Raw genomic sequence first — 26,796 nt, 5'->3', positions numbered from 1 at the left:
TTATTATCCACTGTGTGGTGGTCAAACTTGAGCATGCATCAGAATTATTACAGAGATTGGTAATACAGAAATTGCTGATTCTCAACTCAAGATATTCTGATTCAGGATGACTAGGGTGGGGCCTGAGAACTGGCAGTGGGGCAAGAGATGCTGGCACTGCTGGTCTGGGGACAAAACGCTCAAAGTCACTGGTCTATTGTATCTATTAATTGCTAAGGCAAGTCATATTTCTGTGGAGAAATCTAACTATGCAAATACAAAATATCATCTCCGTTCTTGAAGAGCACATTTTCAGGGTATAAGTAAGATTGTAATGCAAAGGAATATAGAGGCAGAATGCTTAAGGAAAAGCTGGAGGAATTCCATAGAAGGAGCAGTCTGTGGCAAGATGAATAAATGAATGGAGTGAGGTTTACAATACCATGCTGCATATACAAGAAAGTTTAGGTTTGCCATAACATTAAAAGAAAAAAATATGAGTCTGAACACATCAAAAGGTTTTTCTCTATGTATGAAAAAAACAGGAAACCACAGAGAACCGAAGAGAGACACCACATCAGACACCATTTAGAAGAAATGCGCATCAGGCTCTGATTAAGGTTACCAAAATGTTGCTGTTTTAAAAGAACAAGGAAAACTTTTGATAATATTAGAAGGCTATTGATTGATAGTGAAGTACATATATGCATCTGTCCAGCTTCATTACAGTTACAGTGGAAGTAGTGACAACTAAGAAGCATATTTTCCTTCTCCATATTAAAGTTCTAAATATTCAACACACCAAAGGGACATGAACCATGATATTCAATGTAAAAAAAATTAAAGAACTACTGATTTAAGAATATGTTTTATCTTTTGTATAGAGATCTTTAAAAAATGTGTCTTGTGTATAAAGTATAAAAATAAATTGACTAGACACTTTTAATATATATTATCATAAAAAAATCCTCATCCCGATATTTAAGTTACCTGCAGATCATAATTCTTTTGAATAGCCAATGATTTCCCAAAGCAAATTATTTTTTTTTAATGTACACATTTCTAAAATTGTAGTTAAACATAGCACTTTGGATCAATAATTTATAAAGGGGCAAGTTATATTTACACAATACTTGGGTAAATCAGACTTTCTCATAATTCACTTGTAATAAACCTAATGTTCAAACAAGCATTTGCTAGAATCTTAATTAAGAAGTAACAGGAATTAAGAAGGGCAATATTTGGTTAACTACTATACACAGAAGTATGTACAACAAATACTCTTCCTTTGATCAGCTGAGCCAAATACTCACCATAGGGATAAAGTGGGGGGAATGTTCGGGAGGGGGAATCATGAGTGAAAAACAGAAATAGAGTACAATGACAGCTTTTAAAAATTTGTTTAAAACTGTTACACTAAGGATCTAAACTTTCCAAAGAGGATTTCAAGTTGCTACCACATTCATTCCTGATGTGTCTTGGGGGACAACAGGGAAGGTGACTTTTCCCATGTTTAAATTAAACTGTAGAAACGAGACAGAGTGGTGGTTTCTACTACCTCTCTCCTGAGAGATAAAGAAAGTGAGAAAAAAACATTAATGGTGAATTGTCTTACAAATACACAACATCAGTGTGCTGAGACCTAGGAAAAGGAAAGAGGAAAAAAAGGAAAAGAAACAGAGGATATAAAAAGGCCATCTAAGCTTTAAGATCTCATCAATCCAGAAATATTTTAATCTGTCCTTTTGCCACTTATAATTATCAATCACAAGTTGAATTAAATTTCAAATCCACTGCAAAGCACAAGTAACTGGCAATCCACAAAGAATGGAATACAAGACCAATAGGAGCCAGATACTTATAATAATAGTATGATTTGCAGATCTTTAGACTTCCAATAGGAATAAGAGCTGCCATTTACTGATGGCTTACTTGTTATCTGCCAATCACCAAGTTAAGTTCTTTATATATACAACTTGAATTTAAAACAGTAACACTACGAGACATATACTTAACTTCATGATACAGATAGAGAAACTGAGGCTTAAAGGGGTTAAGTGATTTGCCCAAAAAAGACCTTACATATGTCAGGCATTGTGCTAGATTCTGAATGGAAATATAAATAAATTCACAAACTAATAGGTGAAAAGACTTCTAAATAAATTATAGTGTAGCATGTGCTAAGGTTATCACAGAAAAGGATGCCTGTGCCATGGATGAAGGTACATGAGAACAGAAATTGCATTTTATTCATCTTTTCCCAAGACAAATGAAGTGTGCAACTAAAATTTGTGTTTTCAAATTAAACTGTGTTCTGGGAAGTCAATGAAATGTTTCATGAGAGTGTTTCACAGAGAAGGAGTCTAGAAATTTGACTGTGCTACTATTCGCCCTACTACATAGAAATATTTGATGACTTCTTTAAAAATGATAATAGGTTCATATAATGTCAGGAGAGACAGAAACTTGATAAATATAAGGCTATAGTATAATTCTGTTATTAGATAATGGATGCTAGTGTATTACAAAAACAAAATAATTCCATTTTAAAATCTTGAAAATTGAGTGTCCTTTCAGAGAAAATAGGATCAAATTGATACACGGAAACAAAACTGCAATGGGGTCAGCAGGTTGGCCACTGACAAGTCACTCGACCTTTGAGGCTTATCTCCTCCTCTGTAAAAGTGGAGAGGGGTTTTAGATCTTCTACTTTGAAGATATTGCAGTTTTAATACAAAAGTATAAGGAATGGAAGACAAAAATGTTAGAAGATTGATACCCAAAGAAAAGCAAAAAACAATTTCATGAAACCACAAGTTGAAAAAGAGTCATAGGTTTTATTTTTATCTCACATGGGGGAAAATCACATACTTAAGGTGTGAATCTCAACAAAGGTCAGGGTGTTTGGAAACAGGAACTTTAGTATACTTCTAGTATGAATGAATGATAATTTACACAGCATTTCTAGAAGGGAATTTGACAGCAAGTTTCAAAAGCCTATACATTTGAACTCAAAAGCCTACTTCTAGGGATTTCACCTAAGAAAATTATGTCAAATGCACACACACACACACACACAGCAGTGCAAAGTCCATTCATAAGTGTCTTCACAGTGTTGTTCATAATAGCAAAATCATAGGACATAATATATCCATAGATTAGAATATTTTATAGCAATTAACAAGTATGCAGAAAAAATATTTATTGACATGGAAAAGTGCTGATGGCTTATTAAATGCAAATAACATTTAAAAATTGTATGTCCTTTATGATCCAGTGGTACAAACTATATAGAATGTCTGCAGAGATCAACACAGATTTTAAGGGATGATAAATGAACAGTGGTAGGATTGTAAGTGATTACCTTATTTTTTTCTAATTCCTAATATGCTCTGATAGCTTAAAGAAAAAAAGATATACTGAAACCATTTTAAAATATATTATGGAATCATTAGGAGAATAAATTTTAAAAAATAAGAATATTTTCTTATGACATGGTGTTTTATGTAGGAAATACAAAAAAATTTTCAGATTAAACTATGAGAAGCAATAAGAGACTTCAACATGCTTGCTGAATACAAGAACAATAAAATATTAGTTGTATTTCTATATGTAAACAATACATATTAGAAAATAAGACTTAAAAATACTTGACTTTTACAATAGCATCTGAAAATTTCAAATAAATAGGAATAAAGCTAATAAAAAATAAGGGAAGACACAACATAAACATACACACAGAGAGATATGACACAAAGTAATATAACACTTATTAGAACATTCTGCAGTTTTAAGATAAAAGTGTAAGGAAATAAAGATGAAAATGTTAGGAAATTGATACCCAAAGAAAGTCAAAATATTTTCATGAAACCACAAGTTCAATAAAGGCCACACATTTTATTTTTAACTCATAGAATAAATTAGCAGATTCGATACAATCAAGATGTGAATTCTCACCAAAATAATTCCTAGATTTAATATAACCCCAATCAAAAATTCTAGAAGATAATTTTACAGCTGAAAGTGAAAAGCTGATTCTAAACTTAATAGGAAAATGTCAACAGCCAAGAATAAACAAGCCAATCTAATCTAATAATAGACAAATATGCAAATTGACCACACCTTCGCTACACCTAAGCCACGCCCACCAGCCAAGCCACACCCACCAACCAATCAGGACGAGTATGCAAATTACCCCAACAAAGATGGCGGCTAATTTGCATATCAAGACAGCGTCGAAAGAAGCCAAGAGCTGCAGAAGGGAGTAAAGCTTCGAAGAAGCAAGCAAGCTGGGGGGAGGAGAAGGGAGGAGCGAAGTCAGGGCCGGGGGCGAAGGGAAAAGCAGGCGGGCTGGAGAAGAAGGCGGGGCGGGCGACAAGGGAGGAGCGGAGGCAGGGCCGGGGGCAAAGGGCAAAGCAGGCGGGCTGGAGAAGAAGGCGGGGCGGGCGACAAGGGAGGAGCGGAGGCAGGGCCGGGGGCAAAGGGCAAAGCAGGCGGGCTGGCGGAGAAGACGGGGCGGGCGACAAGGGAGGAGTGGAGGCGGGGCCGGGGGCGAAGGGAAAAGCAGGCAGGCTGGCGGAGAAGGCAGGGTGGGCGACAAGGGTGGAGGGGAGGCGGGGTAGAGTGCAGCAGGAAATCCTATTGCAGGATTTTTCCTGCAATGGGAACGCTAGTATTAAATAAAAACAACACTGACAAGCTTATACTCTTGAAGTTAATTAAGACAGTGTGTATAGAGAAGAGACTGACAGCTGTCAGAAGGGGGGGTGGTTGCATGCTGGTGCAAAAAGTGAAGGGATAAAGCAAAACAAAACCAAAACCCACAAACAACAACAAAACCCTCACAGACACAGAAAACAGTATGGAGATTACCAGAGGGAAGGGGGGGCGGGCAGAAAAGGGTACAGGGTATGGGGAGATAAATGTTCTTGTAGCTACATGCATGAACGTGGATGAATTCCATAACATAATAAAGAGTGAAAGAAGCCAGATTTTTTTTTTGAAACAGTATAATTACATGATTTTATGATGATAGAAGTTAGGATACCATGGGCAAGCAGTGAATGCATGGGAAGACCTGAAGGGTTGGGAGAAGGTGGATTCTGAACTGCAGGTAATAATATGTTATTACCTTATATAGGTGGCATTTACACTGGTATGCTCACTTCATAAAAATTCCTCACCCTATATTTCTGATTTGTGTACTTTTCTGTATGTATATTAAACTTTAGTTAAACTTTTTAAAATTTGACATTAAAAAAATCTAAGATTAAAAAGAGATAAAGGAATGTGGAAAAGGACAAAGTACCTGCCATACTATAAATAAGAAAATCACGATGTATGTGTTTCGGCTGTTAGTTGTTGCTGAGGTGGTGGTGATGGTGGTAGCTGTCTAAAATCTATTGCAGCTCAGGGACATAAAATGTCATCTTGACTTTAAACAAAATGAAAATCTGTTCTCTCTCTATTAACCCATTTATTTTCAATGTCATCTGAATTCACCTTGATCAACAAAGATATATTCAGTGTCAGACCTTTAAATTGAGGACTAGCTTTATTCTGAAGATAATGGAATATTCAAAAGATATTTGATATTTTTATTTTCATTATGGAAGCAAAATATTAATACTGTGACTCCTAAGTGTGTTGGTATTTTACATAATTATTCCTTAAATCCAATCTTTTATTTTTTGTTTGTTATGACTACTTGTTAAAGGACATGCAAATAGATTTTTTAACAGGCTATTACTGCTCTTGCTATTACATCAATAAGAGAAAAACAACTGTTTCCAGTAACCCACAGAAAGAGGATATCAAAACCTCTCTAGTCAAATAGTCCCCTTACAACTAACTAATAATGGACAGGATGATAACCATGGTTACCAAGGAGAGACATAATTAGATCTAACTATTCTTCCTCATAAGTGAAAATGCCCGACTCTCATAAAGAAAGACACAGAGGATGGATATTTCTGATAGATATTTTTCTTTGTCAAAAAAGTTCATAACATTTTTACTTCTCTGTATAATGGACAAGTATTCTCATTTCCCACTGTGCAAAAGACAGAGATGCTGGGTATTTCTGATAGATATTTTTCTTTGTCAAAAAAGTTCAAGCATTACTTCTTTGTATAATGGACAAGTATTCTCATTTTCCCACTTCTAAACTTAAATTTAGAATCAAACATTTTTTAGAAGATTACAAAAACAAGGAAAATAGCTTAACATTATTCCTGATTTTCTCAATAACCTCATGTGATAGCCATGGGCCAACTAACTAAAGACTGCACACATTCCTGAATATATGCTGGAACTTTGAATCAACTTCTGTAATGACCACCAGGTGCCACAGCATCCTGCACATGCATAAACTTTCAAAACTGTAGGCTATGACCAATCAAAAGTAGTATTTCTGCCTTGGCCGGTGTGGTCCAAGGTTAGAGTGTCAGCCCACCAACCAAAGGGTCATGGGTTTGATTCCCAGTCAAGGGGATATACCTGGATTGCAAGATCATCCCTGGTCCCAGACCTGGCAAGTACAGGACACAACCAATCAATATGTCTCTCTCCTTCTCCTCCCTGCTTCCCTTCCACTCACTCTAAAAATCAATGGGAAAAAATGTCCTTGGATGAGGATTAACAACAACAACAAAAAATAGTATTTCTTACAGATTGTGTACCTATTATAAAACTGCCGTACTCCACATTTTCCCACTCCCTGTATCTGTAACCAATATAAATTTTTCCACAACAACTTACATTTTTCTTCCCCAAAATATAAATGTACAAGGTGCCAATAATCTCTAAGACAATGAGCATGTCTTTTCTACCTAGCCATGATACTGTGGTTTAGGCTTTGCCCCAGAACTTGGTCCCATATTGAATAGCATATGGCTCAATAAACCCTTTCTTTTTTGAAAAGCTTTCAGCTCTGAAAGTCGTTATTTTTTTTTATTTAACTAGAGGCCCAGTGCACGAAATTCGTGCATGAGGGAGGTGTCCCTCAGCCCAGCCTGTACCCTCTCCAATCTGGGACCCATCAAGGGATGTCCGACTGCCTGTTTAGGCCCGATCCTGGTGGGATCGGGCCTAAACAGGCAGTCGGACATCCCTCGCACAATCCAGGACTGCTGTCTCCCAACCGCTCGCCTGCCTGCCTGCCGGCCCGATTGCCCCTAACTGCCCTCCCCTGCTGACATGGTCACCCCTAACTGTCCTCCCCTGCAGGCCTGGTCACCCCCAACTGCCCTCCCCTGCTGGCTTGGGCACCCCTAACTGCCCTCCCTTGCCAGCCTGGTCACCCCCAACTGCCCTCCCCTGAAGGCCTGGTTGCCCCTAACTGTCCTCCCCTGCAGGCCTGGTCACCCCCAATTGTCCTCCCCTGCAGGCCTGGTTGCCCCTAATTATCCTCCACTGAAGGCCTGGTCACCCCCAACTGCCCTCCCCTGCTGGCTTGGTCACCCCTAACGGCCTTCCCCTGCAGGCCTGGTCCCCCTAAAGTGCCCTCCCCTGCAGGCCTGGTTGCCCCCAACTTCCCTCCCCTGCAGGCCTGGTCCCCCCCAACTGCCCTCCCCTGCAGGCCCAGTCACCCTCAACTGCCCTCCTCTGCAGGCCTGGTCACCCCCAACTGTCCTCCCTTAAAAGCCTGGTCCCTCCCAACTGCCCTCCCCTGCTGGCCTGATTGCCCACTACTGCCCTCCCCTGCCGACCATCTTGTGGTGGCCATCTTGTGTCCACATAGGGGCAGCCATCTTGTGTGTTGGAGTGATGGTCAATTTGCATATTACTCTTTTATTAGATAGGAGGACTAGAGGCCTGATGCATGAAGATTTGTGCAAGAATGGACCTTCCTTCCCCTGGCTGCCGGCACCGCCTTCACTCCAGCTGGAGCCACCTTTTTGCTCCGACCCAGAGCCGCCTTTCTGCCTTCCCACGCTGCCCAGAGGCCCAGAGCAGCTGGGGCAGTGCAGAACGCCTGCGTCCCGCCCTGCCCCCAGCCACTCAGCAACTGTGTATGCAAATTAACCCGCCATCTTTGTTGGGTTAATTTGCATACTCACTCCTGACTGGCTGATGGGCATTGTGAAGGTATAGTCAGTTTGCATCTTACTCTTTTATTAGTGTAGATAGGATAATAGAGTGACAGGCAGGTAGATATGTTCAAAAAGTTCTTAGTAATAAGGGATACAATTGGAATGGGTTTAGAAAACACTGCTCAAATTCATTATCCATACTTCAGCAATAGTGACCCACTTAAAACCCATCAATGGTCCCCATTTTTCTCAGGCCTCCAAATATATTTCCAAAAATGCAACTTTGCATATGGAAAAAGGAAGTCCAACAGGGCAGAAATGGACAAATCTTTCAGAGCAAAGTCTAAGAAGGAGAATAACAATTACTTTAGTCCTAGAGGCAGGCAATTCTTATAGTGATTTCCATGTTCACCAAGTAATGTTCTGGATATGATATGGCTCCGCATATAATTTATCTACAGTGACACAAGTACCCTCATCTGCCTTAGAGTAGCATTAATCGTGGTAAATTTAAAAAAACATTACTCTGGTAAAAGATCAGCTCGTGAGCTTAGCTAAACTGTGTCCATTCTCTAAACATATGCTTTGTTCTAATAAAAATAGATTTTAAGAATGAGAACCAGAGCCTAAATCTTGGGTGATTTACTGAGGTAAATGTCACTTATTTCAGGGCTCAACTGGAGAGAGAAGGAAAAAGGGAGGGGGACGAGGGGCAAATGAATGGCAATTATATAACCTTGAAGTTACATTGTATGTTTCTCTACAGCAGACACCAGAACAATTCAGTCCCAAAGATCGCATTCTCTACTGAATAGACTGCTAGACTCTTCATTAACATATGTGCAACCCACACACAATACCAGCTCCTCCACGGGCCTGAGCATTCTTGACCAGTCTAGTAACTAATTCCTCAGGAACTTTCCTAAAGGGACAAACTGATTTTAAGTATCTATCATTTTTTAATATACTGTCTTCCTAAAATTAAATACATACTGCTTAAAAGACAGCAAATTATAGTTTGGCATCTTATTTGCTTTTTATATCTAGGACCTACGTTAGGTTGAGTTGAACAAAATAGATTTATAATTTTATTTTCCTCATTAATATAAAGATACCTTGATTTTTTAAAAACAGGTAATAATATTTTACTAAATAGAAATATTGAAATGCACTCTTGGAGTTCTATTTTAGTTGTGTGTTTTTTCCCTTACTATCTAGAGCTCTTGCTGCAGTTTCCTTGTAAAAGTCCTTAATTTCTATTGTGCAACCCCTCCTTTAATTAAATATGACTAAGTTGCCTCTTGTTTGACTAGAGGGAAAACTGATCGTTAATATGCTAGAAAAACAAGCATCTCATTCATTGGAAAGGTAAAGCAACCATTGTCCTTTGTCTCTTGTTAAAAGTGAAAATACAGGAAACCAAAGGAGGTCCATACCACTTCCACAGGAAATCAAAGGTAGAGGCAATGAACTGAGCTGTAAATAGATCTTTTTCCCCCCATGGTAAACAGGACAGTTCCTTACATTCTACCCTACTTTTATATAGGGATACATACAATTTTATTTATTTTTTAAACTATATTTTTATTGATTTCAGAATGAAAGGGAGAGGGAGAGAGACATAGAAACATCAATGATGAGAGAGGATCACCAATCAGCTGTCTCCTGCATGCCCCATACTGGGGATTCAGCCCACAACCAGGGCATCTGTCCTAAACTCATTTCAATTAAATGAACAACAGTTCCTGAAAATCTAAACATGAGACACTGCATTGAGCTACTTCAGGAAATTCAAAGATTAATAAATAAGCCCAATTTCATGGAGCTTATAGTGTAACAAAAAGTAAAATAACTACACAAATAATCTTAATGAAACGACAAAAATAATGTCAGGGGCTAAGCAAGAGCTTAGAAGAGTTTAAAAAAGATATCTGGTAACAATGACAGGGAGAGAACCATAAATGAGGTGAACATTGAAAGATTAGTAATAACTCTGTTGACAAAGATTATAAAAATCTTAACTAAGAAAGAGCAATAAGAGTAAAGACACAGAAACCTACAACTGCTGATGTGTCAGGAAAGAGCCAAACAATCCACTTCACTGAAAAATAGGACATAAGTAAAGGAAGAGAGAACTTAAATGCTGGAGAAATATGCCAGGAACTCAACAATCACTGCTAAGTATACTACAATACCCAAAGGACTAATTCAATAACCATTTAAAGAACGTTTCAACATTATACTGAAAATAGGGTTAGCTTGTATGAAAGCAATAAACACAGAGTTCAACATATAACTCTAATAAATATGTTTTTACTAATTTTTGAATAAGAAAATCAGTAAGAACTTCATAGTCAAGTGAAAAGACCCATATAATAAACATTCAATAATATAAATGTATTTAAAACACAGTAGGAACACAAAGTATGGAGTAATTAAAGTTAAATGCATAAGAGGGTGTATATTATTAAGAACAACCAAAAAAGGGGGATTTCTGAGCTAGATTTGAAGAAGGGTGTCAAAATTCTAGGATGGTAAAAAAGAGGGAAAGAGGCATTCAGGGAGTAGAACTATGGGAACTGATGATAAAAACAACAATTTGTAGAGAATCAAGTCGTTGAAAATATTGATCAGAAATAGACATCACCCATCCACCTACCCATTCAATTATTTATATAGTCTGATAACATTTATTAGTGCATACATATAGCAGGATATGTGCCAGGCTCTGAGAAATAACAATGAGTAAGGCATAGTTCCTGCCTTCAAGGAACCCTCCTAGTCTATGGGGAAATGCAAACATGTCAGACATTCACTGTGGTCTAGTATGACAGATGTGAGCACAGGTATCTGGAAGCATAGTGCAAGGGTGTCCACCTTAGATTAGTATAGTCAAGAAAAGCTTCCAAAGTGGCAACACTTTCCCACCCAGTAAATGCAACAAAGAGAAACAAACACAATCGGGTGGAGAGATGGAAGGGGTAGGGTCAGGGGGGAGAAGACACACATTAGGAAATAAGTGTAGAGTGCTGGATAGTTTATTTCTTTGAGGATGAGCTGGGTACAAAAAGATGAAGCTGGAAAAAATAGTTCCTAAAGCTTGTCATGTTAATGGGAGTTTAGACTTTAACCCAGAATCAATAAGGATTTGCAGAAGTACTTCAGGGAAACAAAATAGAATTAGTTCTACTTTTTAGAAAGGTACTGCTCTCACTAAGAAAAACAACTGGATAGGTTGTTACTGAAGACAGGAAGGCCCATCACAAAGCCAGAAAAGAATCTGAATTTGAAATTGAAGAATAGAACTTGAAGCAAAGATGGGGAAGACAAGATATATAAGAATATTCAGGAGTTAGAATCCAAGGTTCTTGTTGAATTATCATTTGGTTAGAAATGCATGTCTGAATGTCCTCAATGTCAAAAGTACTTAGTAGGAGTAGCCCAGTAACTGCTATCTGACCTGCTTAGAAAAATGATGTCACCCAGAGTCTAATATATTAATGTGTCTTTCCTTTAAAAGCTAGTAACACATTTCTTGAAACTTCGTGCCTGAAGTTTCTAGATTACAAATTACTAATCCACAGTACAAAGATTCAGTTTTGTACTGGCCTCATTTTGCAGAATTTACTAGACACATCCTATATAATAAAAGGGTAATATGCAAATCGACCGAAAGGTGGAATGACCGGTTGCTATGACATGCACTGACCACCAGGGGGCAGATGCTCAACGCAGGCTCTGCCCCCTGCTGGATAGTGCACTTCCACAGGGGAGCGCTGCTCAGCCAGAAGCCCTGAGCCGGGCTCAAGGCTGGCAAGTGCAGCGGCAGGAGCCTCTTCCACCTCCACAGCAGCACTAAGGATGTCCCACTGACGGCTTAGGCCCGCTCCCCATGGGAAGTGGGCCAAAGCCATCAGTGGGACATCCCCCAAGGGCTCCCGGACTGCAAGAGGGAGCAGGTCTGGCTGAGGATCCCCCCTGAGTGCACGAATGTTGTACACCAGGCTTCTAGTTTATTCAATAATGTCACTTCTCTTTTCCTACATATTTCTACCATCTCCTGATCAACGACTAAGTAAGCAAAAGCAGAACTGAACTATGAAAACATTCAATCCATTTGCATAAGAGTCTAACAAATGCAGAACTCCCCAACCAGTTTACCCTGACACAACATGTTCTACTGATCCCCTCAGGACCTCAAGCAGGAGGGTCTCTTCACAGCTGAGCCTGGGTCCTGAGCAGGGATATGAACCCTGCCATGACTTCAAAAAGGTTGAGAAGCAGAGAAAGTAAGCATTAGGCATATGACACCTAAAGATTTTATGTCTGCTGCCTGTTTTTATAAGGTCTGAATCCTAAATTTGCCTGTAGAAGTTTTACAATGTCTTTTGAAAAATAGCTTTTTCCCAATTTTAATTCAATCTTAATTTGTTCTTACTGATAGTTCTTTTTGGGGTAAAAAGTCACAATAATACTCCGCAAGCTAAAAGCTGCTTTATAAAAATCATAATCTGTTTGGCTGTTTTTGGAACTAAGCCCTCAATGGTTCTGTTTTGGGCAAAAATGCTGCTTTAAGATCAAAGGTGCTAGTTAGGGCAAATAAAAGAATTCTCATGTGACCTCAATGGAAAGCTGGATAAATGATAAATGACAGGAATGCTTCCATGCAAGAACTAAGTTATGTGAAATGCAAACTAGTATCAGAGCATAAGGAAGATAAACGAATTCAACCTTTTGAAAGGCTATATCATTCATTCATTTGTTCACTTGCGTTCAATAAAATATTGTGGAATGACAAGCTGAAAACCCACAGAGAATATTAAGAAGGTTTCTCCAATGATCTATTAAAAGAATCATTAATTTTGATGACTACAGAACTATATCTGAATTCCATAAGGAGTTTTAAATTTGGCCCTCATCCCAAAAGTAAAAATGTTAAAGAAAAACTAAGCAGCTTCTTAAATAAGTGAAGACAGGAGATGTAAGTGCAAGGATTTGGGAGGTAGAGAGAGTATTTAATCGTTATTTCAAGAATCCCGTTTGATTTAGTAGCACTTTCACTCATGTAGCAGTTGAACAGAAACTTCAGCTCCTCGATGTCTATGGCTATAAATAAAGGGAAATAAAGATGTCTCAAATGCATAATGCTCTGTGGCTTAAGGTGCCAACAAAACAAACTCCTCTCTTGAAAAATGTGTGAGCAATCTTTCCAGTTTTTACTGAGCTTTTGACAAGTAATTTCATGACTCACTAAAATTTTCAGTTTTCAAAAAGAAGTACCACAATTTATCCTATAGATTTTCTTAAAATGTTAAGATGAGAATTATTTTGAAGGTTACCAACAATTTGCATTAGGCTCAGTGTTAACATTTGAACTGTGACTTCCAGAAATTCTCTCAGTTCTTTTTCTCAGAACTCATCAACACCTTTCTCTTTTCTACTATTTACAAATATGTAATTAAACACTCTTGGCTATTATTCTCATTTCTTTTTTAATTCCTCATTTGTGACTGGATATCAGAGCTTTGCAAATAGCTAGATTTCTGGAATACAGAATGTCCCTAGTAATTGCAATAGTGGCATTTCCTCCTTTAGTGCCTAAAAATAATGCAAAATATATTGTATTTAAGAAGTGGGAAAAAGGCTTTCACAATCTCAAAGCCCAAAAATTATGTATGTAATAAAATGTGCTTTGCTTATATTCTAATCATGGTGGTAACTATAAACATAGCATTTCCTAAAGAAAACAACAAAGACAATAGTACAGTTAATTCACCAGCATCAGAGAACTAAGACCACCAAAAGCATATACCAACATTTTATATGTCTCATTTCGCAGTTAATGTATAAACATAGGCCTTTAACTACAGGATGAAAACAATAACCCATGTGTAAGCAGTCTCTTCCTCCTGAATACTCAGCTGGGGTTCTGCCTACATTCAAGGACATTTCGATGTGCACTCTCAATCGAAGGGACCCTTCAAAGGTTACAGAAAAAAACATTTGCCTCCTGATGTTCAGGTATTGATCAACCTACTGGGAATTCCCAACAAATTCTTTTTAAATTTTGTAAGTTTTAAGTTATGCTGGCTTCAAATATATAACTCCTATTATTTACCATGCTCACCTGAGTCTGAGCAGGAAGTACCTAAAGGAAAACATCTTTATCTGGCCATTTTATGATATAATGCAACTTTGAGCTAATACTATTTATATTTATATTCCTTATTTATATTCCTTGTTTACTACACATATAGCCTTTCTGTGCAATGATACAAAGAAAGCTTGAATCAAGGTTCTAAGGCTTCCTCCCACCTGGATTTCAGGTCTTAACCATGCTTAACCACCACCTCCTTTAGGAAGCCGTCCCTGGCTCTTGAAATTCCGAAGCAACTGCTCCCCGCTAAACTGTCAGAGCAATTAATAACACCATCTTCATAGTTATCTTTTTTGCCTCTTATTTTGTACATGTGTCCTGTTGTTTACTAAATTATAAAAAGTTATGAGCATCTCATGTACAGAAACTGTTTTACATATGCCTTCTTCTTAGAGCAAACTAACTCCATGAATGATCGTGAAATAAATGCTGTATAACTGATATTTACTCTGTAATAACATAAAACTATTCAGTTATTGAGGTATACTTGTGGTCACTGAAAGAAAAATTAGCAATCAAAATACTTATCAAAAACACTCAAGTACATTTTCAAACTACTAACTAAAATCTATACCATATGGAAATGGAGGAAGGACTAGGTCCTTTTTCAAAGATGGAGCCAAACTAGAAAATGATTTTTACTTACTTGTCTCCAAAAAACTTTCTCCAGAATTCGGCAGCATCTGCTTTCGTGATACGAAAATTATCTCCCTGGAATTGCCCATTGGGAAAGATTGCTTTGATTTCTGCCAGCATGTGACTGAAGATAAGGGACAGTTTTGTGAGATTTCGCCTGTAAACACAAGGGGGTAAAAAAAAAAGAAAAATAAATAAATAAATATGTTTTAATAGTACCATATATTATGAAAAATAAAATTACATACAGTATCTACCTAGGTGCTGGTGGTTGATCATGAACCTCTATTCAATAATGACCCTAAAAATAATGATCATAAAAAGTTGTACATTTCAATTCCTAACAGGCTTTCCATTTACTAATCCATATAGTCATTTAACATAAATATGAACGAAATAAATTACATGAATTTAATGGGAGAGATGGACACTGAAAAAAAGTAATCAAATATAAATTCTAAATACGGAGTGGCTATTTCAACATGGGGGATTAAGTAAAGACATGTCATTAGAGGAGAATCTAGAAAGGTAAGTATTTGTTTAACAGATTTAGGACCTAGAATGGAGAAAACATGAGAGTAAGAACAACATGTGCAAACGCACAGATATGTGGAATAAAACTGTTTCTAAAATACCTATGTTTAGCATGGCTAGAGAAGAACAGAGATGAGTGGAGGAAATGGCATGAGACAGGATGAGAAAATTTGGTTGGAACATGACGCAGAGGCATCTGAAATAATGAAAAAATTTGTCAAATACACTTTCCACTCCTACAAAAAAGTCAGTTTCTGATGATGGGTTCCAAATATGTGCATATTTTAGAAGCTTCTCAAGCAATTATCATGTACTCCCCTTGTTAAGAGCTCTCACTATAAAAAAATGGGGTGCTTGCCCTGGACAGTTTGCTCAGTGGATAGAGTATAGGCCTGTGGGCTAAAGGGTCCGGGGTTCAATTCCAGGCAAGGGCACGAACTTTGGTTGCAGGCTCCTCCCTGGCCCGGGCCCTGGTTGGGGCTCATGCAGGAGGCAACAAATCAATGTCTTTCTCTCACACTGATATCTCTCTCTCTTCCACTCTCTCTAAAAATCAATGGAAAAATATACTTGGGAAAGGATTAAAAAATACACACAAGAAATGGGGAGCCAAAATGAAATGGAATCAAGGGAAATGGAGATACTGTCTATTCTAATGTCCAGGTAAAGTCCTGGAATTTTGACATGGTTTAAGACATAATATAAAGTATGACTCATATTTCAAAATAATAGTATCATCTGCACTCCTTCCTACCATTTCATAAGCTTAAACCTTAATAATGTTAGTTTGTTTTTTTTAATCCTCAGCCAAGGATGTGTGTGGTTGTGTGTTTTAATAGATTTTAGGGGGGAGGGAGAGAGAGAGAGATAAAAAGAGAGAGAAAGAGAGGGAGAGAGAGAGAGAAACATCAATGTGAGAGAGAAACATCCATCAGTTGCCTACGGTATGCACCTAAACAGAGATCAAACCCACAACTTGGGAAATGTGCTTTGACCAGGAGTCAAACCTGCAACCTTTTTGGTGCACAGGATGACACTCCATCCAGCCCGGGTGTATGTAAATCATAATTTTTGAAGCGACCTTGCTTCTTTATATCCCTGTTTATGTACTCAATAGATACATATACAACATTTTCATTTTGAAGCTTCAGCTGCATTTTTGTGCCTGTTGAGGAGTCTGAAGGGTAGGAGTTGGGGGTACAATAATTATTTCAGGACTAAAAGTAAATACAGAGGAAAATTAACAGAGAAAGCTATCAAATCTGGAATGTATATAAAATCCTACAATCTTTCAACAAGACCTTGACATTGAAAGTTTTGGTTCTTTTTTCTCTTTTTTAGTTATGTGTCTGTGTTTAATGACTCTCAAGTAACAAGCAAAAATAAACATGTTAGGTACCAACGAGATCGTATAATATACACTTGTCAATAAAGTCAATGGGTATGACTCTTTCTAAAAGGTTGATTACAAAAGAAATATGTAACTTTTTATGTGATATGAATACAGAATAAATGAAGGTATTTGTGATAAAAAGTGGGGAAAAAATAAAAGTAAGCAATCAGGTATAAAGTAATCTACATCTAAGTAAATTCATTTCTATTGGAAAACCAAAATGTCCCAATTTCCATAACCTTTATTAGCTATGAGAAAATTCATGGAAAAAAAGGGTCAAGACTTAGACCTTATTTTAGTGCTTGACTGACAACAATAAACAATCTGCAAAATCATTATCATCATGCATAATGTTTCATCATTTGCTTAGATTCAACCACATTTCCATACAACTCCGACTAATTCAAATGTGAAACTTCTTCAATTAGTTGAATCTTTGATCTTTTCATTTATGTCAACACACCCTCATTTAGATGATTGTAGATATAAGAAATTCAGTCTTAGAAAATGAAAAGTAAACTGCTGAACCATATCAAAGGAAAGCATTGTGGCCAATACAAACTGCAACTGACTTTTGAAATCTGAGTTTAGGGAAAAGCATAAAGTCACTTTAGAAAATCTGCACCAAATTTATTTCTATAATTAGGCAAAGGGTTAATTTTCTACTGAAACTCCAACTGATACATACAGAAGAAAAAAGAAAAATCAAGATGGCTATAATTAGGGCAAACCAACTGTTTCATATTTTCTGAATTGGTTGTTCTCCATCCCCTTGTTTCTTTGTTCTTTAATCCTTTCCAAATGTTTTCCATTTTTATTTGTTAAGATCTAAAGTCTGAAGCACAATGCCAATGATTACCCATTTTGGATATTTGACCCACTGGCTATGTAGACACTAAACTTTAAAACACAAATAGTAACATTGTCTCTTTATAATTTACAGCCCTGAAGGTCTAGTAATCACTAGTACCTATATATGTAACCACTGTTTAATTATAAAATGTGTGTAGTTTAATTTTCTTGTTCTGGCAAATGAGTTACCAAATCTTTATTTGACTTTTTGCATTCTAAGGCAATGAAAGTGAATTTTGCCTTAGTCTTTAAAAAAAAAAAAAAAAACTTAAATTCAAGTTGTTAAACATACAGTATGTGAAATGTAAGAGTTTCATGTTACCTTATTTTCCACATATAACAGACTATATTTATTTTATATATATATATATATATATATTATTTATATATATATATTTTAAATATTTATTGATGAAAGTATTACATATGTCCCTCCGCCCCCATTGATCCCTTCTAACTCACCCCAACCCCTGCCCCAGGCCTTCATCACCCTATTGTCTTTGTCCATGGATTATGTATATACTAGAGGCTTGGTGCACGAAATTCGTGCACAGGGGTCCCTCAGCCCAACCTGCACCCTCTACAATCCAGGAGCTCTCAGAGGATATCCTACTGATGACTTAGGCCCACTCCCCATGGTTCTCTGCTCTCTGTGGGGCCTGGAGGTTTCCCTGCAGCCATGGAGATGAAGCCCCCATGCCCTGCTGTCTGCTCTCTGCCTGCTGCCGCCATGTGCCATGTGAAGGAAGCCCCAATGCCCTGCAGTGTGCTCTGTCTGCCAGGCCTGGGGGCTTCCCAGACACAGACACACTAAGGAAGCCCCCATGCCCTGTTGTCCAGGCTCTGTCAGCAGGGCCTGGGGGTGTTCCCACTGCCACTGCCCACTACGGAAGCCCCCAAGCCCTGCTGTCTGGGCTTTGTCTGCCATGTCTGGGGACTTCCCGGCCACTGCCCCACTAAGGAAGCCACCATGCCCGGCTTTGCAGGGCCTGGCGGCTTCCCAGCTGCCAAGATCAGGAAGCTGCCATGCCCTGCTCTGTTGGCACTGGAGTCTTCCCAATTGCCTCAGCAACCATCGGGAAGATGCCATGCCCTGCTCCTCTGCCAGCTCCGTGTGTGCAGGGCCTGGCGTCTTCCTGATCGCCGCGGCGACAGGCCCTGCTCCTCCGCTGGCTCCGTGTGTGCAGGGCCTGGCATCTTCCCAATCGCTGTGGCGACCATCGGGAAGACTCCATGCCCTGCTCCTCCGCTGGCTCCATGTGCGCAGGGCCTGGCGTCTTCCCGATTGCCCTAGAGACAGGCCCTGCTCCTCCGCCGGCTCCGTGTGTGCAGGGCCTAGCGGCTTCTTGCTGCCGCAGCACTAAGGAAGCAACCATGCCCTGCTCTCAGTGCTCTGTTTGCTGGTGGGACAGGCCAGACACTCCAGTAGCGGGACTGAGGGGACTGGGTACCACCATCTTGTGGGTATGGGGGCCGCCATTTTGTCGTGGAGTGACACCTAATTTGCATATTACTCTATTATTAGATAGGATATATACACACAAGTTCTTTGGTGGATCTCTTCCCACCCACCCACAATCCTCCACCTTCTCTCTAAGATTAGACAGTCTAGTCTGTTCCATGCTTCCATGTCTCTGGACCTATTTTGTTCATCAGTTCATTTTGTTCATTATATTCCATACATGATTGAGGTCATGAGATACTTGTCTTTCTCTGCCTGACTTATTTCGTTTAGCATAATACTCTCCAGGTCCCTCCATGCTAATTTTTAAATACATATAAATACCATAAATATGTAAGTGATTATTTTGGAAATCCACTGTTGAAAAGACTGATTTACAGAGCTTGCAATCAACATCAAGATATGAAATAAAAAGGAAATAATTCTACTATCTGATGTCAGTTAAATTTATTACCAGGGCAAATAGGTTTTGTTTTTCATTAATTGTGTCGGTTTCTTTTTTGTTTGTTTACTATATTTTGCTAGACATTATGTGCTTTAATTCCCTAGCCTTCTCTGAACACTGAGATATCTATTAAAAAAATAACTTCCTAATTCAAAAGTAAATGCCAAGAATACAGTCATCTCTAACTATGTAGACAGTGGAAAGAGGGCAACAACTATACATCTTCTTTGTAGCTGAAATGTTTTTTCCTATTATAAAACTTTCCCATACTTGTCCAATTCTCTCTAAGCTCATTTGATTACCTCTCATCATAAGACCAACAATAATGACTGCTTAATAAAGATTTGATGCTTACTAAGAATGTTTCCATCACTAAAACTCCCTACTTCAAAACAATGAAAATATAAAATTATGTCTACAAAGGCTCAATAATCTTATAATTATAAATGTAATTAATTTTACAAGGAATTTTGCAATACTCGTTCACTTTTAGTATAAGAGCTACTTTATTTTGACTAATTAACACATTTCCCATTAACCATCACAAGCCCTTTTTAAAAATTTTGTTTTGTGAGATTTTGTTATTAAGAAATAATTATGAAATAAAAGTATTTTGATATACCAGGTAGTCCAAAGTAGCTTCTGGATTTCAATAGGGGGTAAACCAGTAAAAATGTTAATATTAGAGGAGCCATGAAGAAAAGTAAGGGAGGAAAAGTGAAGAAAAAGAAAGAGAGGGAGAAGAGAAGGAAAACTAGCTACATTAAATATATATATGAGCAATGCATAAGCAATGTCAAGAATATCACCTAAGGAGCAAAGTACCTCTTTTATCCTGGACTCAATCACTGTATTTCTTTAATACTGTATTTCTTTAAAATGGTATAAATCAATTTCTCCACAAGTCAAGTTATACTACTGCACAGAATGCAAGGCTGAACCAGAGTGAATTAACACAATTGAAATGATGATGCTTCACTATTCATGAATAAGTCACTGAAGCTTACGGTGGCTACAGCCAACATCATTTGGAGACTCGGGGTGCACAAGTTTTGATGAAGAATGATACAATCCCACCATTAATAAAGGTATAACATATTGTGGGGCAAAAAGGCATGAGTAAATGATTATTATACAATATGGTGGGGGCAAGACAACATCTATAGCCATCTCGATGTAATAAGTTAAATGTTAAAAATATAAAATAAATCAAGATTTGATTAGCCGCCTCCACTAAAATGTGGGGAAGGGTGCACAAAAAGAATATAATCTAATTAGGTTGCATGTGTACTTTGCATTTTCTCTATTCAAAAAAACTGCATCATAAATCAAAGAAAAATAAAAAGCTTTAAATGCTTAATTAGTGAAACACTTTAAATGACACTTTACGTTAGCGAGGTCCAGAGTTTATGAGAATGTACTGCTTTGGGGAAAAACAGGGAAGGGCCATTTTTTAATTAAAAACTATTAATAATTCAATTCTCACATTTAAAAGCTACAACATGTTCTTTTTAATCTTTATAAGGTGAAACAAAATCAACATACAAAAAAAGGCAGGACCTGAAAATATAAATAGTGGCACTTAAAATAAGACTCACATCCAGTAAAAGAGCAATTTCCATTCATAGAATTTCTGATGTAGCAGCCTCCAGGATAGGTAAATAGAGTTACTCCACACAGTTATTTTATCCTGTGAACATTATAGTTCCTAAGAATTTGAGCAAACTCTTAGGAATAGACTATAGTTAAGATGGATCCTGAGAGTTATAAATAAAAGTGGATCTTACCCATTCCCTTGCTCAGATGCTTTTAAGTTTTCAATAATTTGAAGGGGAGAATGAAGCACATTTTAAAAGTCCAAATTCCAACGAAGACTGAGAATCTCCCCAAGTTATCACAGAAGCCAGGAGTGTGCCCAGGAAAGATCTAACCCAAGATTCAGGCAGAAGGGCAATTTTCAATCTGCTCCATGCCACCTCATAGAAACAGACCATCAAACCTCAGAGGGAAGGTAGGGCAGGGTGGGGGTATGGGGGAGAGATCAACCAAAGGACTTGTATGCATGCATATAAGCCTAACCAATGGACACAGACAACAGGGGGGTGAGGGCATGAGTGGGGGGATGGAGGGTAATGGGGGAATAAGGACACATATGTAACACCTTAATCAATAAAGAAATTTAAAAAAAAAGAAATGGAACAGCTCACTTAAAAAGGAATTTAGCAAATTATGTCAGTCAAAAAACTTCACTGAAATAGGTAACCAATGAAGGATTTTTTTCTTTTGTTAAAGAAAACATAATAATACACCACTAATGTGGCTAGGGAGACAAAGCCCCAAATGTGTGGCTGGGAAAAATGAGCCTGGAGCTCCCTATAGTATACTCTTGAACAAGAGCAAGAGGATACACCTCAAAATAAGGATGCTGACCCTAGGGTAAATACATTTGCTTTCTATAATAAATAATTTTAAATGGACAACTTACAAATGCCTTATTTAAATATAACTCAACCAGGAAATGTGCCCATGATATTCAATTGTAATACCCTTTGACAAATTCCAGGAGATAGTCAAAAGATATGCTTAATTTACCAACTATCCTACCTAATAAAAGGCTAATATGCAAATTGACCACACACCCAAGCCACGTCCACCAGCCCAAACCACGCCCACCAGCCAATCAGGGCGAGTATGCAAATAAACCCAACCAAAATGGCTACAGCCACAGAGAGCAAGGTTTCCCAGGCAACAGAGGAAGCCAACCTTTCCGCATGCTCTTGCCAGGCCTAAGCCTCCACTCAAACTACAAAGTTTCAATTATAGAAGGTAAACAAATTCAAACAGAATGGCGGCAGCCACGGAGCTGGAGAGACCAGGCCAGGGTTGCCCACAGCAACGGAGAAAGGAAAGCTTTCCGCACACCCTGGCCAGGCCCAGGCCTCCGCTTAAGGCTACAAAGTTTCAATTGTAGAAGGTAAATTCCAGATACCAGGGCCTCTGCTTGGGTCGCTAGGGGGCGTGGCCGGCCTGCAAACCACCACAGGCCCCTTGCTCAGGCTGCCCCACGCCCCAAGGGAACCCCCACCCTGATCCGGGATACCCTTCAGGGCAAACCAGCTGGCCCCCACTCCTGCACCAGGCCTCTATTCTATCTAATAAAAGAGTAATATGCAAATTGACCATCACTCCAACACACAATATGGCTTCCCCCATGTGGTCAAAGATCCTGCCCCTATGTGGACACAAGATGGCCACCACAAGGTGGCCAGCAGGGAAGGGCAGTTGGGAGACACCCGGCCTGCAAGGGAGGGCAGTTGGAGGCGATCAACCCTGCAGGGGAGGGCAGTTAGGGGTGACCGGGCCAGCAGAGGAGGGAAGTTGGGGGAAAACAGGCTGGCAGGGGAGCAGTTAGGCATCAATCAGGCTGGCAGTGGAGTGGTTAGGAGGTGATCAGGCTGGCAGGCAGAAGCGGTTACGGGCAATCAGGAAGGCAGGCAGACGAGCAGTTGGGAGCCAGCAGTCCTGAATTGTGAGAGGGATCCCAGATTGGAGAGGGTACAGGCTGGGCTGAGGGAAACCCCCCCTCCCCGTGCACGAATTTTGTGCAACAGGCCTCTAGTCCTATAATAGAGAGTTTGGTTCAGAAGTTTGATAATACTGGGTTCACACCCTTCTTCTCCTGGTAGTCCTGAATAAGTTACATAACCTCTGTCTGAATCTGTTTCCTCATCTCTAAACATTTTCAATTAAATTTATTTCTTTGTTGTGAGAAATAAATAAGACATGTAGGCAAAGCCTACCACATCTACTTTTTAAAACTCTTAACAAATCAGTTACTTACTATAATTATTAATTTACCTACCACTTCTGTTTAAAAGTATATTTGTCATAGCAGTTTTTCTTCTTTCTACCACATAATACTGATAGCCATCTTAATAAGGTAAAATCAACCCTCTTGCCTTATGATCCAATTGCTATGTGGCCTTTGATAATTCCACAGTAAACAATGGGCAAGTATTTGATTCATCCATTTAGTCATTTATTCTGCAAATCTTGATTGTCTATTATATAGCTTGATCTAGATACTGATGATACAATCCTATTCTTAATAAATTTAAGGGGCTGAGAGATCTCCCAAAATATATTCAATAAAGCTTCCCAAATATTTTTTTAAATAACAGTTATTTCAACTTTGTAGCAATGTCAAAGTAGGGTTAACAACATCCCTTTGATGATTTCAGCAAACAGTTTTATATGGAAAATTTATTATGAGAACCTACTACACTATAATATGATCTCTGGTACTTTCATCTGGTTTAAAAGCTTACCAATCTACTTCAATAAAGAAAATTATTTTGTCTTTGGTATTAGAAGTCTTTTGATTAAACCTAATCTGTAACAAGTATCCCTTTGTAAAATAAATCTTAAAAATACAGACTAGTCTATTACTTGAAAGAGAAAAGAAAAAAAGAAAACTACTTCTACATTTCTTTTCATTTAAGATAAAATACAAGTTCTGTGAACTAAGCAGAAAGTCACTGCTTCTGTGAGATTCATATAGAAGCAACCAGAAGATAGAACTTTGTTCTCTTTTTTTTTTTCTATTTCTTTTGAAATATTAGAAGTTCAAAGCCAGGGATAATTTGACAGAAGAGGAATCTGACCAACAAACAAAACAAACTTGCCCTTGAAACATTATTTCAAAAACTAGATTCACTTTTTTTCTTTGCAATTCCTAATAGGCCACCATTTAATTTTGTATCATATCTGACACTTCAGAGATGGATTTTGTTAGTGTTTTTACTCTATAGAATATAGTTAAAAATTCTCCTAAAATAAACTAGAGGCCCGATATAAGAAATGCATGCAAGGGGCTTGGCCCTCGCAGCCCCTGCTTCGTCTGGAAGTTCATCCGGAAGGACATCCGGAAGGTCATTCAGCTGTCAGGTCTAATTAGCATAGTACTCTTTTATTATTATAGATATTTTCTTCAAAGATTTCTACCTTCCATGGGACCAAGCTAACTTTCCTGGACTTCTCACACCACCTTTCTGTGCTCCCCTCAAGCTATATGAATGGTCTGCTTTTCTTGATCCACACCTTGGGTTAATCCACCTCTTCCTCCTCTCTGATACAAAGTTTTATGCCTCAGCCTGCTTAAGTGTCATCTGCACCAGTTTTAAGTTGAAGTACTCCCATGGAATCTTCTCCATAACCTCCCAGAGATGTGATCTACCAGGCTCTTAAATGCCACACCACTACTACCACTTCACCTTACCTGCCATAGCACAAAGTATTCTCTGAAGAGCATCACGGTTATCTTATATCCATATTGCATTTAACTTCTACCAGAGCATATGTCTTTGCTGGAGAAGAAAATGTCTTGTTTTACCTATAACAACTTCTCACACATAATAGCCAACTAATGTTAATTTCAAGAACTGTGAAAATTTTTAAAGAACTATAAGAAAGGACTTCCTGACCCCAAAACAGTGCTAACAAACACATAGACAGGAACCGTATATAGAAACACTCCACAGAAACCACATGCAGAGTAAGGCATCAACTTGCTAAAACCTTGATGAAAAGTAATTTTAACAAAAGCTGTTTAAGTAGAGAATTAAAAATCGGGGGGTTGATCTAAATTAAAAAAAAAAATCTTTGTTCAGTGAGTTCTTTTCTTTCCCTTTTTTTGTAAATTTTCTCTGTGAATGGCAAAATAAAGTACCAGCAAGCTAAAGGAAATTAATGCTATGTTCCCCATGAGTGGTTTCCAGAAACTCAAGTAAACTGAACAAATGTGTCATACATCTCGAGGCAGCATAACATAGTTTCCCATCACACTATCTGTTCCCTGACAGTTACTTCCTCCTTGTGGCTTTGGAAATTTTCCTTATGGATACCTTTGTCCTACTTCAACCCTGATCTCTTGGAGTGGATGAAGTGAAAGACAAGTGAACCACAAGGGGAGGAACGAGATGGCTCATCTCTCTGGTGCTCATGTTGTGTGTTACTAACTGAAGAAAACTAAAATCACGAGACTTATTCCATCCATTCCCCAGAAATTAAAATTATCTTTATTTATATGATTGGAGCAAATAAAAAATAAAAGCAAACACAATTCTGCCAAGCACTTCTCATTGATGTTTGGTATAATCTGATATGAATGCCATGTCATAATGTTTTGTGCGTGTGCGCATGTACACATGCATGTACCATAAAAGTGTGAAATGACCTAACAAATAGTATGCCAGTCTTAGCTCTATAAAAAAGCTTACTTTCACGTTATAGTAAATAGGAAAAATATATAGAATATACAAAAAAAAAGAAAACCATAGTAATCTCTACTACTAGTTTATCAAAAATTTTTCTTCTTTTTTTCTTTAACTTTTACTATTTTCAACAAGAAACAAAAATGTCATTAAAAGCTACTGTATTGCTTTTCTCAGCAGGCAAGTCTACAATGTGTTTTTAGGATAGTGAATAGATTTCCAGACACCACTACCCACAACCCTCTGACAGGCCCCACTGATACCATGTTGCTTTTACTTTCAAGTTGAAAAGGCATCTCTGATGCAGTCTCCTAATCCACCTACTTGACCACTAATCTCCGACATTCTAAACAGTAATTAGCCCTTCCCCCATACTATTAGTACATTCACCGATGGCGCACTAGTACTTTTCCAAATATTTCCCTAAAAGAAGGACTCAATCATAATTTCACATTTTTAGGATATAAAGAAGGGAATACAAAGGTCAAAAAGTCCAAGAACTTCTCCAAATAAAATGAGCAGTCTAAGTCTAATTAAAGACTGTATCTCCTGCTTTTATAATAGTCCCCTGTAAAACATGACTCCAGTTGAATTATTTTAGAAAATACTTGATGATTATATAGGTAAATTAGCATATCACATATATTCCTTATCAGAGAATGGCATTAAATAAATTTATAATCACACATGACCTGAGGATTCAATTATCCACATTTCTTCTTCAGCTTACCAGATATATGATATGTATGTATGATAATGGTTCAAAGGAAAAGAGTAATTTAGATGTCTACAGTTCCACAGAGGAATGTTATTTTTTAACAAGCATTCTAAGAACATATTAGGATTTTTTTTTCTTCAAAATGAAAAAACAAAAAGGAAAAGCAATCATAGAAAATCATGGCTGTAATAATTTTACAGTTTTACAGTAAAATTTTCTTGGATAGCTATAAAATTCTTAAACTTTCTGAAAATAGCAAGAACAACAAATATTTCTCTTTTTTTTAATTCTTTATTGTTGAAAGTTTTACATATG

General features: G+C 38.0%; 1 protein-coding gene across 9 annotated transcripts in view; it reads right to left on the bottom strand.

Moving 5' to 3' along the window:
* Positions 1-26,796, bottom strand: part of CBLB (Cbl proto-oncogene B) — a 238,865-nt gene that overhangs the window by 116,013 nt on the left and 96,056 nt on the right. For all 9 annotated transcript variants that reach the window (XM_054714013.1, XM_054714016.1, XM_054714020.1 and 6 more), the window contains one exon: positions 14,816-14,962. In XM_054714013.1, the coding sequence (XP_054569988.1) occupies positions 14,816-14,962 (147 nt within the window). The remainder of the gene's footprint in view (positions 1-14,815; positions 14,963-26,796) is intronic.

Source organism: Eptesicus fuscus, chromosome 3, assembly GCF_027574615.1.
Source record: "Eptesicus fuscus isolate TK198812 chromosome 3, DD_ASM_mEF_20220401, whole genome shotgun sequence".
Classification (NCBI taxonomy): domain Eukaryota; kingdom Metazoa; phylum Chordata; class Mammalia; order Chiroptera; family Vespertilionidae; genus Eptesicus; species Eptesicus fuscus.
Note: the sequence above shows the minus strand (reverse complement) of the source record. Positions and strands in the feature narration are given on the sequence as shown.